Source organism: Stegodyphus dumicola, chromosome 1, assembly GCF_044657685.1.
Source record: "Stegodyphus dumicola isolate Sdum_Otavi_A_Nest chromosome 1, ASM4465768v1".
NCBI classification, from domain to species: Eukaryota; Metazoa; Arthropoda; class Arachnida; order Araneae; family Eresidae; genus Stegodyphus; species Stegodyphus dumicola.
In genome coordinates, this window is record NC_140768.1 from 42,425,408 (window position 1) to 42,439,931 (window position 14,524).

At 32.1% G+C, this 14,524-nt stretch overlaps 1 protein-coding gene across 4 annotated transcripts in view; it reads right to left on the minus strand.

Moving 5' to 3' along the window:
* Positions 1-14,524, minus strand: part of LOC118195504 (nephrin-like) — a 497,037-nt gene that overhangs the window by 36,585 nt on the left and 445,928 nt on the right. For all 4 annotated transcript variants that reach the window (XM_085814172.1, XM_085814182.1, XM_085814164.1 and 1 more), the window contains exons 15-17: positions 13,469-13,747; positions 8,679-8,987; positions 3,611-3,901 (exon numbers count right to left, since the gene is read on the minus strand). In XM_085814172.1, coding sequence (XP_085670298.1) covers positions 3,611-3,901; positions 8,679-8,987; positions 13,469-13,747 — 879 coding nt within the window. The remainder of the gene's footprint in view (positions 1-3,610; positions 3,902-8,678; positions 8,988-13,468; positions 13,748-14,524) is intronic.

The following is a 14,524-nucleotide window of genomic DNA, read 5'->3' on the forward strand; positions in this document are numbered from 1 at the left end:
ACTAAATTTAATCAACTAGAAAAAAAACAGTTAGTAATCAATAACGTTGATCGGAAAGCGTCTAATTAAATAGTGAATTCTCAAGATTTAACCTTTTGTTATAAACGTATACAAATCTTAAATCCGTTCAAAACAAACAAAAAAAAAATATCAAAGCCGATGCTTTATTTTTTACGTGACCACAGTATACGTCTAAAATATCTAGAACTCAATTCTATAACTATTGCAAAGAATATGCCCTTTTTTGGCGCCATGTCTTATATTTTACGTCACAAGGCGTATGAAAGAGAGATATATTGCCCAACGGAAAGCTTCCTGGATTAAAATGTATCACCTAGCTTTTACTCTCTTGATATGCGTATAAAAGTGTCATTCCTTATATTTTGATGAAGTAAGAAACGTCAGTTTGTAAATCAAATCACCCTTCTGCCGAGATTTCCTGGGGTTCAAAATGTCAAATACATCTACGTCACGCTCCGAAACGCAATCTGGGAGTTCTGCCAAGTCCGTGTTTGTCAATTAAGACTTTCTTCGCGAAAGAGGAATAGTGAAAAAGGGAGTGGGAGTTCCGAAATGAGGAAGAGCAAAGGTTCACGTCATTAGCCTCTTGATTTCAGACGAGCGGTAGAATGGAAAGGTATTATGAAACGTCCCAGCAAAATAAACTGTTTGCTTGCGACACGGAAATTAAAACTGTGTCTCCGATAGCAGATGTGTTGATTATCTAAGACGCGATAAATAAGGATCTGCGAAATCCGATATTTAGAAAATGAAATTTGAGAAGATTTGTTGATGTTGCTAAAACGTTCAAAGCTGTTAGTGAGTAAATACATTCTTCGTATATATATTAATTCAGTTTATTGCATTCGGTGTTAGATTGACGGTAAGATGCTTCATTTTCGAAGACGGTGCGATATTTATTGCTCTCTAAGAATTAATTAATGGATGTATCGATATTAGTCAGTATTTCAGTAGGGAGCTTCTTTTAATCAGTTTCGTTTTCAAGGATGCATGAAATTCAACGTAGATTTTGAAAGATAATTGTTACTAGTAATAGTTTATTTTAAAAGTGTAGCATCTGGAGAAACACTTTGCTTTTTTAGATTCTACTTTTTCTTAATTTGCTAAATATATTTAGACAATTTACAGCTATGTGTGTAGCTAAAATTATTAAAATTTTTTATTTTCTATTTGGATGGATATTTTAAGATTTTTATGTGGTTTTTTATAAATAATTTTTTGTAATTTTTAATTTGAATGGTGTTTTCAAATATAATGCGAATTTTCTCTTTGCTAAATAAATATATACATTTTACAGCTTAATACATAATACCTGTATTTCGAATTTTCATCTTTAATCTGAACATTGTATTTAATTAATTAATTTGTAACATTTTAAATTTACAATACATTGTATTTATTTCTCTTCCTCTCTCTTAATCCCTAAATATTTGAATCTGAGTTTTCAAATTTTTACAATATTTGTCGCCATTTTATTGATAATCAGGCAAAATATTGCTGACTATGGATTGCTGAGTTTGTAAATATATTTTAACCATTCAAAAGATTTTTTAAATAAATTCATATGCATACTATTTTATTTGCATACACTTTCTTTTTCAAGCAGCTACTTTATTTTTCTTTACTCTCAAGAGCAATTAAGTTTTTATCTTCTGTATATGCAAATACCTTTAAAGTAATTTAGTAGGTTTGATTTCAGAACCTACATATATCATGTCATACTGTAAATTGGATCAATGCTAACATTTTGGAATATAATTAGAGCTGTTTTGGATTTAAAGCAGAGTTTTTAAAAAACCAACACATAATCAGTATACTCAGAATAACATATTTACTTATCACTTCTTCACTTCTGGTAATGCTGCTCACTAAATCTAAGAAACAACATAAACTTGACATTCGAGATTACACTTTCTTAAAACAGGCATACAATATGTTTTTAAATTACACGGAAATGAATTTCAGTATAATAAATAAATTCATCAACTAAAGTAAAATAATTGTAATACAGAATATTTTATTCCAGAAAATCGATATTAAGCTACCTTAATTTTAGTAAATAAAACCATGAAAGCAAAAGGTATTAAAAAATGACAGATTTAATTCGTTAAAAAGTTTCAGTTTTAAGCACTATTTGGTAAAGAAATGGATAAAAAAACAGCAACTTCCCTGGGGACTATAAGGTACGATAAGGTACGATAATAGGTGATATAAGGTACGATAACAAATTTAAACGTGTAAATCTTTTCAATGTCTAGAGCAGATTTAGCAGGTTTAGTATCAACCTGTAGACTTAATTTTGTCTATTTCAGAAAGCAATTTTATATACTAAAAAATGCTATATGTAAATAATACAATAGAAGGTCTCCATGCAAACAGCAACGGTTTATTTAGAAGCAGGTCATAGCAAGGCATTATATTTGCGTTTCATTTATCAATTTGATTTTAGTTTACATCTTTCCTATTGCTTCATTTCGTCATGGACTCGCTCCTTTTTGAAACTGTGTATATTTGAGAGATAAGTAGTTTAGTATAAAGTTAGAGGAACAGCTAGTAATTGTACTAGAAATGAGCTGGATGGACAGTTAACATTGGCTAACTGATCATCCAGCTCATTGGAGGTAGGAAGTTTCTTACCTCAATGGTCCATTTCCTCTTTCTTACCTGCATGGTCTAGTTAGTTACTTTGCAAATAGCAGCTGCCTCCCGTAAGAATATACGCCAAAGGCAATATTTGGCTGCTTAATTTAAGGTCTTTGGGTAGCTGTTAACTGTCGGTCCACCACTTTGTAGCCTTTCTTAGAAAGTAATTAGATATTGTATTTTGTAAGAATTTTAAAAACCACTTTTGTGTTCACCACCAAGTTCAGGCGACCGGCAACTTCGTTGTGCAATATTTTTACTTGAAACCTCACAAGAGGTGAGGTAAAAATAAACCTAAATTAAATTGAATACTTGAGTTTGTTTGTTTTCAAAAAGAAGTTAAGCTAATAGTGAGAACTCGCTAAGTTTTCCACTTAACATCTGAAGTACAAGCGTTGTACTTGAACTATTTAAGAATTCGTTATAGCCTCATATAGGTGTTACAGTTTACAAAGCGAACATTCATTGGTTCTTTTAAACTGCCGAAAAAACTAAATGTCTACCTTTACCAGCACGCGCTGCGAGACACCATCATACCCAGTGTTTTGAAATCAGAGGAATTGTTTTTGGAACGAATATAGCGTGATTGGTAGCAGTACACTAGGGAACTAAGCTTCTTCAGTTTTCAGCAATTATCTAACATCCGGATGATCAATGCAGTCTCGAAAAATAAGCGTCAAGGTCTAAACTTACATATGCAACTAGAGTTTACTTCTCTATACGTGACCTCTGAGAATATTTCAAGGTTTTGATTTCCAAAAGGAGATTACAGATTTGATTTCCCTTCGATGATTGAAGCAAGGCACACGTCACTTCGAACACATTTCGTGACATCCATGTTTTGTATATAGACAATGGTTACACATTCAATTAAGTTTTCCTTCCTATGAGAAAATGCTATAAAATAAGGCGATTCCTATAGAAAAAAAATGGAAAATTTACTTACTTAACGTAACAGCTGAAGCGGCGTCTTGCAAGTAACTGCTTCCACCAAGACTGTTAAAAGCCATAATACCGAATATATATTCAGTTCCTAGCTCCAAACCGCTAACAGTGAAGATGGTAGCGTTTGGTACATCTACATCAACGACATGATAACCATCTGCTGAACCTTCCTTTTTGTACTGAATCCGGTACATCTGATCCAAACCGCCATCAAATCCTGGCGTCCATGTTAAAATAACAGCATTATGAGTAGCATTAATGACTGATAAAGATGTCGGTGGATCAGGAACAGCTGAAAATATTAAAAGAATTTTTTAGCATATTTAATGCTTGAATGAAATTACATCTCGCAGTTTCGAAATACAATTAATTTAATCTCTCGAACGCAAGGCACATCATTTTCAACATCTTCAAGTCAGTAACAATGATTATCTGTTTAACTTTTCACTTCAAATATTTACGACTAAACGTAGTAACAGCTTTAGTGGAACCAAATTCTATGTATTTCAGTAAACATAGCCTTTCCAACGCAGAAGTAGAATTATTTGAAAAATAAACTGATTATGATTTGTTATGAAAACATTAATTTAGGGAAAAATTCTTCTAAATTTAGCCTAAAGAATTGACAGCAAATGTATGCATCCATACAGTCCCCCCCCCCAGCGTCCGAGCGGTAAAGTCGCTGAACATTGCAGTTCGCTCTAAGGTCCGAGTCCCGCAAACGGGCTGGCTGCAAGGATGTTTTCGTGGTCTTCTCCATGTGCATACCAGTCCGTTTCCCTGCCATAAAATCACATAAACCCAACCAATGAATGCAGACATTAAAAAAAAGTATTTTTTCATTTACTTATTGTTTTATTTTGTAAATACTCGTACATCTAAGAACAAATTGTTGATATTTATCCCATTTTTAAAGCCTCGGAGTTTCTAACTTTATTAAAACCTATAGACTCGCCTAATGTTGCTTCGTGCTTTAAAATTGCCAACAAACGCTCGTTTTTCATTTAACAAAGTATAAGTTTCTTTGAGATTCGCAAATGCAACTAAAACAAATTAAAGGGGAAAATTCTTTCTATTTTAAAAGGAAAATTCTTTCTTTTAACTTTTTTGACGGGGGGGGGGATGATTAATCTGACTGACTACAACTCTTATTATTCAACAAAGGCAACTGATTTATTTCTTTTTAATTATTTTTTTATAATCAAACAAAATCACATTTGACACTAAGGCTAAAAAATTAAGCTAATCAAGCTGATGTTTATTAATGATTTTTCAGAATTAATAGTGTCGTGGGTGTGTTATGAAAATAAATGGGTTCCTTCGATCAAAGATTTGAGTAGGCGAAATTTATAATGAAATCTATTACGAAAAAATCCACCAAGAAAAATGTATCACCCAAAAATATTTTAATCATTTACTTTATACCTAACAATTTGCTTTTAAATTCTTCGTAATTCTTAGAAATTCATTAATAAAGTCTTTTAACTAAAGTTGCATCTCTCCTTTAAGTGTTTGGTGTTCTAATTATTTGCTAATTTTATGCTGAGGTTCAACAGTTTTATAGGGTGCATCTAAAACCTCACATGCAATATTTCGACATCAGAAGGTTAAAAAGCATTTCCAGATAACATGAATTTCGACATTAAAAAATGATGTGCCAGCCGAATATTGAAAATAACTAAATTTCAAAATTCATAAACTTCTGAACTGCAAGATTTCTAAACCGTAAAATTTGAAATTCCTAAACTGTATGCGAAGAAGTGGGAAAATGTGATCGATATTTCTAAAGAATTCTTGTTGTTTCGTGCTTTAAGTCTGGATAAGGTTAATTGATTAAGCCTTTTGCATTTATACTGGCTTTTAATGCTAAATTTAAGTATTTAATTTGATGTTGCCAATTGTGCAACAAAACTATAGTTTCCTTTCTATTAAGCAGAGGCAAATTAACTGGGCCTAGCCTAGAAAAAAGTTAATTTTGCTTATTGTGGAAAGGAAAAATTACTATTTGCAAACAATAAGAATGAAGCAAAATTTCTATGAGATACACACACAAAAAAAAGGGGAAAATGAGTGGGATATCGGGGGTAATAGCAAGCGACGCCACAGTATTTAGTAATTGCTTTTACACATAACAGTAAGTAATTTAATTGCACATCAGCTGGAATGTCAACAATAATCAATATCATCCATCATCCTTTAAACATAATTAAGTAGAAGCCTTCGATCCGTTTCCTATTGATTCTTACTGAAATATGAAAGTAATATAAATAAAAGCTTTGCTCTTGCCGTATTGTTTCGGATTCTGATTTAATCTACATAACCAAATGAAGTCATTCTCCAAATTAAAACTGATTATAAATTCAATTAAATTGTTAACAGTATTTTTCTGCTAATTATATTATGACATATTTCTCATTCCTGTGTTTTTAACTGCCGATTAACCTCAGTTTTGGATTAATTATGGATTAAGTATTACCCTTCTTAATCAGGAAACTGTTACACCATTTGTTTGGTCCTCTTCTGATAAATTTATTAGGATTATAGTTGAACTTTCACCCATTTTGCTTATTTGCAGAAAATTACCGCGTACTTTGGCAGCTTTTCAGCATGCTTTTAGTCGAGTTGTTAAAAGTGCTCCCCAGCGAACAGAAAAACCCGGGGATCGATTCTAGAGAAAGAAAATTACATTGCTTCCATCTCTCATCGATAGATGGCGACACCACTATGCCTTATAAAAACATTTGAAGCGATCACAAATTAAGTTCTGAATTTCTCATTGCGAGATTAGCTAAAAAATAACAGACTGCATCCAATAATTTATATCAACAGATATAGTTTCGCTGTATAAAACGAAGTACATAAACTGAAACTTAAAAGCATTTTATTTTAAATTGCAAAAATTCTTCCTTATTCAGAATTTTTTGCAATTAAAATAGTCGATTGCATAATATGACGAATTTCCTATGTTCCTATATATTCATTATGTGAGTTATCAAAATTAAATCTTTGATACTTCTTCGTTGTGTTTAATAGAATTAGCATCTAAAGGAAACTAAATGGAATAAGTATATTTCCTGTCATCTAGATCAACAGTGATTTGATTGCTGTGATAAATTTACGCACAAAAGAATAAATTTAAATATGTTGTAATTTTCGATAATTTCGTGATAACTGATAATAATGTGAAATAGCAACGTGATTCTTAGTATACTAATTATGTCCAGAATCCATTGCAGCATTTCCCAAAATTTCTATATAAATTAACTTATCTTTTTAATACGTATTTTTCCGCGATTCTTTCTAATGCAAAATATAAAAATAGAAAGAGAAATATTACCAACAGGATATAATAAACGAAATTCGTCTTTTCATTCAAATCCATTATTAGTCAGTGTTAACGGAACCGCCATGCCGGTAATTCCCGCCGTCAGTGTAAGTGACTCAACAATGGCTAAAATAAAAATTTTTGTTTATTCTTTACTTGTGTACCTTATTAGGAAAGCGATGTTATTGGGAACACACTTTACTTTCGTATATTACACCAATTCTCCGACTGCATCATCCACTAACTTTAAAGTGTTACATTTCCTATATTAATAGCAATTTTTCTTAGTTTTATCATTTTATTCATTCGATTTTCCGATGCTGCATTTTTCATCAATATCTGCCAAAATATTCGGGACCTGTTTTCATTGCTTATCTCAGAGTATAAACGAAACTAAAATCGATCAAATGACGCAGAGGCTGACGTCAGTAAACAATTCATCTGTCCTATAATTCGGGAGAATTACATAAATCGCATTTTGTCTCACAATGAGGACTTTAAAAAATGCTGACATAAAGGTCTCATACACTATTTTTTCTAGCTTAAATTAGCAAAGACGCAATTAAAGCTCATTGGTCTAACCTAGAATTTTGCTCATAAATATAGACTGCTAGAAGTTTAACCAATACTCTAAAACACGCTAGTAAGATAGCTATGGCAATTCTCCAAGTAAAATTATTAATAAATATTCTTTTAATAAAGACATAATTAAAATTTCACAAGCGGGAACGTATCCTGTTATTTTGTTGCCTAATAAATTATTTTACCGGCATTTCCACAGAATCGCAAGTTTCCCATAAATGCCGATAAAACGGTTCCTTCATTCCAAGATAATTTAATTTGCAATTTCTTCTCAAGTAATACATAGACAACGGATGTATAATGTTTTTAACACATTTAGATTCATAATTAGTCTCTGAATGCAAAAACTGCTAGAATAGCTATAAACGGAAGCAAAAACTTTTTGAGACTTTAACAGCGCTTCATTTATAATGCACAGCAACACCTAGTAAATTACTTAGCAATAATTACTTAATTAAGAGCATTACTCACATGTTGCCATTACAAGGCCAGAAGAGGAAACAAAAATGTGACAAAATGGCGAAGGAATAGTTTTAGGAAAGCTTGCAAATTTTTTTTTTTTTTTGGTTGAACATTAATTAGATTTTTAAGATAAAAAAAGATTCTAAATAAAAATTAAATTATTATATTTTATTTATTAATTACACTGCAATACACTTGTCGCCAATTGCTTAGCAGCCCAATTCTGAATAACAAATGATGGAATTCCTCATAGATTCCGGTTGGAAAGAAGGGGAAAAGGAAATATAAGAATTTAGAACAGTTATTTAAGGAACAAAATATTAATTATTTCTTTTGCTGCAGATTAATCAGTTCCTCTTCCGTGATTGCAACAAACACATAAAATTTTAAAATACTCTTTTCTTAAGACAAACTACAGTAATTCTGAATTAAATATCACCTTGATATTTGATTAAAACTCACCATATATCCAATTAAATGCTATATTCTTAAATGTTTTTAAAGTTTTACAAAACGGAACCCTTCTCAGATGCATAAATTAAGATCTTTTCCAAGCAGTAAAAATGTTACAGAAGAGTTACTTTTAAATGTGCGATAAAAACAAATTTTAAAGCATTCTTTTTAGAGATGAATGATACTGAACGTCATGCATATCTTTATACAGGAGAAGTTTTAAGATATTCATTTAAAATACACTTACATTTACGACCAAGGGGTATTTTGAAGCTCTCAAATCCGAGGTCATTTTTGGCAATGCATTCATAGTCTCCAAAATCCTGAGTTTTGAGATCTTTGACGGTCAGCACGGACTCATAGGATATGAAATCAAGATGGCGGCTTTTAATATCATACTTTGAGGGCTTTTTGGATCCTCCGATCGTTGATCCATCTCTAAACCATGTAAACGAAACATTAGGGGCGCCAGTTGCGCGACAGACTATTCGGACATCCTCTCCTTCACTTCCTGCTGCTTTCGAATAAGCACCAGATCGTTCAATGACAGGTTTATCTAAAATACAAAAAAAAATGAAAACTGTAAATCGGTGAACATATTAAGTACACGTTAGATGCATTGTGAAATATGTGTTAAATATTAAATGATGTCGCGTTCTAAAATATTGTACTTATAAATGCTGTCAAAAACTGGTAAGTAGCATTACTCTTCTTTCAAAGGCATATTACGATGCTATGATGACATATTTATTAAGGTGTAAGAAGGGTTTACCAAAGGATCGCATAGAAATACACAAAGTATTGCTCCTGTGGACTGAAATACGGCATCCTGTTAAACAATGTATGCCATTCTTTTGTTTGCTGTACATCAGTCGTTTATCTAAACTCAGCGATGGATCACACGCGAATGTGAAACAGCATCATCGCACAATATGCTATTAGATGCAATAGAAGCACTACGCTATTTTTTAATAGATAGATTGGATTTGCTGCTTCAAATCCTTGTTACATGATATCAACCACTGGGTTTTTCTCCGAGGTTATGTAACAGGCAAAGTCCAAGCTACAGACGGTTAAGGATATCGAAGATTTTCGTGCTCGATTTCAAATGGCAGTTTCCGCCATAGTATTTTGCCAGTGTGAACTATCTACTTTGTATTTTTACTTTTCAGGTGTAAATATATTAGTTCACAGAACAATTAAGTAAATTTGAGTTATTTATTATACATGATATCAATAAATGTATGTTATGATAAAACAAATAAAACAATTAATATATTACAAACGGATTATAATACGTTATTTAACTCTTTGGCATATTTATTTTTCACAAAGAATCTAACATTTCAGCGATTGTGACGAATAAAACTTTTTTTTTTTACACTAGTTTTTGAATTATCTTTCCTGACAGCAATATAATTCCCTATTTATTCAATTAAAATAAAATGATGTACATTTATTCTTTCGCAAAGTATTCAAAATACAGATACTTAATTTATTTTCTTCCGATAATGCTGTTGGATACATCAAAAGCAAAAAAGAAAAACGCTTCCTAGAAAAAGGTTTCATTCAATTTATTATGAAAATTTCAGGAGCAAATTAAGTCATATACATATAACGATAACGTGTAGTTCTGCAAATTATTACAAAACATTAAATCATATACATATATCGATACGCAAAGCTCTGCGAAAGAAAGAAAAATTAATAATTAATTCACTTAACACATATCTCAATATAATTTAAAAAATGAATCAGTGAAAAATGTACTCAAAATAAATAGCCCAGCGGCAAGCGCTTCTTAATTATTATTCCAAATTAATGGAATGAAATGATGCAGATTTTCATTGGATACAAATTTTAACGATGACATAATATTTTTTGTTAATTCTCAAAGTTATTCAAGAGGAATGTTATCTAGGACTAAATAGATAAGGAAAGATATGTTACAGTTCTCTACGAAAATGGCAGAAATGTCATTAAGGGAATGATGGCAAATGAAAAAAAAAAAAAAAAAACCATAACGCATAAAAATAGTAAGAAGAATCGGTGTTTAAAAAATCTGACATATGTAGATGGCATCCAGGAGCAAAGAAAAAGGGCATCGACGGAACCGTTACTAACAGAAGGTACTTAAAAGCTCAGCAAATGATGAACCAAAATTGAATAAACCAGTAAAAATCAATCATTGAAGACTTCAGAAGTTGAGGTTAATCTTCGGAAAGTTTTGCAGATTTTTAAAATAAAGAAGGAATAAAATACAAATTTATCAAAATGTAAGTCTCTGTACTTTCAATAATGACAAGCGTTAGAGTTTTGACATTGTAGGAGTCATGTTGAAGTGTCGTATCCCTCTTAACAAAAAGAAATTAATTTGCTTTCATTGTGTAAAAATTTTCAATGGCATAAAATCGATAAACTTGCATTTTAAATGTCCTTTCTTCAAAGAGAGTTTGCGCTATTTCTTTAAACTCTTAGAAATTGAGCTCCTAATTTTTATGATTAGGTAAATGGATTATAACAGGCCAAAGCAAATTTACGCTGAAAGAACATACTGAACATCCTCGTTATTATGTAAATGAAAGTAACTAAAGGAAAAGCTGGTGTACGTCACGTTGGTGAAAACGTTTAAATAAAATCTCTTATAATGATCTGTTTATTAGTTGTTTCAGGTATATGAACAAGATATTCACCTGGATAATACGTGTGTTCTTCTCCAAATCACCAGTAGATGATAAATCGAAAATTTAGTTGATCCAATTTCAAATGAATTTACTTTTGAAACTAAAATAGCACAGTGACTAATAACATATAATGAAAGGAAATGTGCCCAGTTTCACGTACAGAACGTCTACGTGAATTAATTACATGAACAGGACGATAGCCAAATTCTTCCTGTGTTTTCCTTAGCATACCCTTTCTTGCCCTCTTGCAAAAATTACAATGCCACCCAACCGGTATAGTGGTTAGCGCCGCTGATTGCCGTGCCGAAAGGCCCGAGTTCAAATCCCGGAGAAGGCATGGATGTTTGTACATGTATAGTGTCCATACGGCATGAAGGCACTCTAAATATGCGTCGAGCAGAAAGTCCTGTCGAGGGTGTCCGCCGATAACATCGCGGACGAAAACGTCGCGGAGAAAACAACGCAAGGTGAAAACGTCGTGCTACAAAACATCGTGGAAGAAAACATCGCAAAGAGAAAACATCGCAGTTCTAAAACATCGTGCTACAAAACATCGTCGTCGAAAATAAAGCGGTTCAAAAACTTCGCAGTTTAAAAATATCGTCGTCGAAAATATCGTGGTAAAAAATAAAGTATCTACAAATCATGGCATGACGATAACATCGCAGACATGCTTTTTTCAGGTTTTAATTATTGTAAATGGATATTGCCATAATGATTTGTGAGCGCAGTATGTAAAGAAGGATAATTTTTATTTTCACATATTTTATTAACTAATAAATGTCTGCTTAAAACGTAAGAAGGAAACTTAAGCATAAAAAATTAAATGCAAATTATAGATTATACTTTTCATGAAAAATTACCAGTAAAAACTTTATAAAAATGATTTATTAATGGCCTTTGTTAGTTAACTATGTCGGTTTAAAATTCTATTTAGTGCTATAAGTTGCATTAATTTTCTATGCTTATGTTTCATTCTTATTTTCTCAGCAAAAATTTATTTCTTAATAAAAAGTATGAAAGTAAAAATTATCCTTCTTTCCATCTTGCGATCACAAATCAATATGGGAATATCCATTTAAAGTTATTAAAGCCTGAAAGAAGCATGTCTGCGATGTTATCGTCATGCGATGATTTGTAGATACTTTATTTTTTACCACGATATTTTCGACGACAATGTTTTTAAACTGCGAAGTTTTTGATCCGCTTTATTTTCGACGACGATGTTTTGTACCACGATGTTTTAGAACTGCGATGTTTTCTCGTTGCGATGTTTTCTCCCACGATGTTTTGTAGCACGACGTTTTTGCCTTGCGTTGTTTTCTCTGCGACGTTTTCGTCCGCGATGTTTTCGGCTATAACCCTGTCGAGAGGTTCATGGTAGGGAAAAAGGGGATGGGAGACTCCCGGACCCGTCTCCCCGGGGTGTTCTCCATCAAAACTGGGGGGCGGAGCTGAGTTAAATCGCACTGTCACCTGTAAGGTGCTCGTGGCTGCTGCCAACGACAGGCATAAACTTGCGCGCCTTGCCCGAGGAATTTCGTGGGCTTGGGCTGACTATAGGTCAGACAAGTCAGCATTAGCAACAACAACAACATGAATTACAATGAAGTTTTTAAATGGTGCAGGCTTGTCGGAAAATACCAAACGAAAATATTTTTAATATACTCCCAATTAAAAGATTGCCGGGTTTAAGATCTGGCAAGATTTAAAAAAAAAAAAAAAAAAAAAAAATCGTAAAATACGAAACAAGGAATTTAAAAGCGCATCGCTTTATCTAAAGCGCGGAACACGTATTTAATGAGTAATATTCTATAATAACAATTTAGAAATATTTTAAAAACTTTAACATTTTTACAATTTATACAATTTTGATACATTTCTAATAGGTACGGATTTATTCTCATATGAAACCAGATATATTATTGCAGAAAGTTATTCAAATCCACTAATCTCAATTTGAATAACCTTCCATAATTATTATTTTCATTATAATCAGCATTTTTACAAAATCGTAAGGCACTTTTTATTTGAGGAAGCGTCTCGCAATTTCATTTATATTAAAAACTGTGCTTCAAATACTTTTTCTTGCGTTATATTGCATTAATCTGGACAGTTTTGGGTCACACATTCTCTTCCAAGAGACAGACACAACTTGTGGGTGAAAATCGATTGCAAAGAGTAAAAACCAAATATAAATTCTAAGCTCACGTCCATAAATCTTATTTCTTTTCTGGGGACTTGGCCCATCGAAAATGCATTCAATAAATAAATAAGTACTTTACATCCGCAAAAGGAAGGAGCATGTTGCAGTGATTGCTTTTGTTGGACAGAATTCTAAATCAGGACTTACGTTTGACCACAAGGGTTGAAGCCTTCTGGGCCTCATTGCCTATGCCGTTGTCGGCCACACAAAGGAAAATCCCGGAATCTTCTCTGGTCACGTTGTTGATGATGAGGTAAGAGCGTCCGTTTTCTATACTCTGCCTTGTCCGGCTCATGTCGAAGTTCATCCTCTGCCACCGGATGACGTCATCGCTGAGGGGATTCGCATCAACCTGGCATTCGAGGAAGGCATTGGAGCCGAGATCAACCATAGCAACTTCCGTTGCCATGCTGATTGAAGCAGCATCTGGAGAATAAAATCAAGAAAAGATGAGGAACGGAATTAAAGTCGATGTTTAAAGACTTATAGAAGCTTTTATTGACAACCTATAATTCTAACTTAGTTACAAAACTAATGATAAGAAAATAAAGTATAAGAAATGTTTTTTCGTTATCGCTGTTAATTATACCAATTTTAGCAGTAATAGAAAAATAAATTTGATCTATATAATCTATTATCTTGTGATAGAGAAGAAAAGCATTTTAGTCAGAGCTTGGAGGAATATGAGAGTAAATTAATGTGCAAGCAATTAAAACGTGCGCAAGCTGTATTCAGAAATCTCGATGTTTAAAATTTAAATTATTATTTCATAATTTAACTAACTAAATAGAGTTACACCCATATCTGATTCAAACTGTTTCAGGTACTTTAAATTTTCTTACAGTGATCAATATATATATATATCTATATATAAATCCTTAATAGGAAGAATATACAAAAATGTTCTTTTAATTGAAACAAAGGCTTAGTATTAGAAAAAGAAATATTTATCACCCTTGGAAGTTCTAATATAATGATGAATAAGAATTTATAAACATTGATTACTTTGTAACAAGGAAAATGATCTCTCTCCTTGTTCTAGAAGATTCCAAATCCACAAGTAAAATAAATAAGAACGACCTTTGCACATTACACTAAATTTGTATCACAAGTTTTACAAATTGTTATTCTCATAGTAAAAAAATGCTAGAGAAACGTATTTATAACTGGAGCTTCCAAGAAAATCTTTTTTATAAAAATATT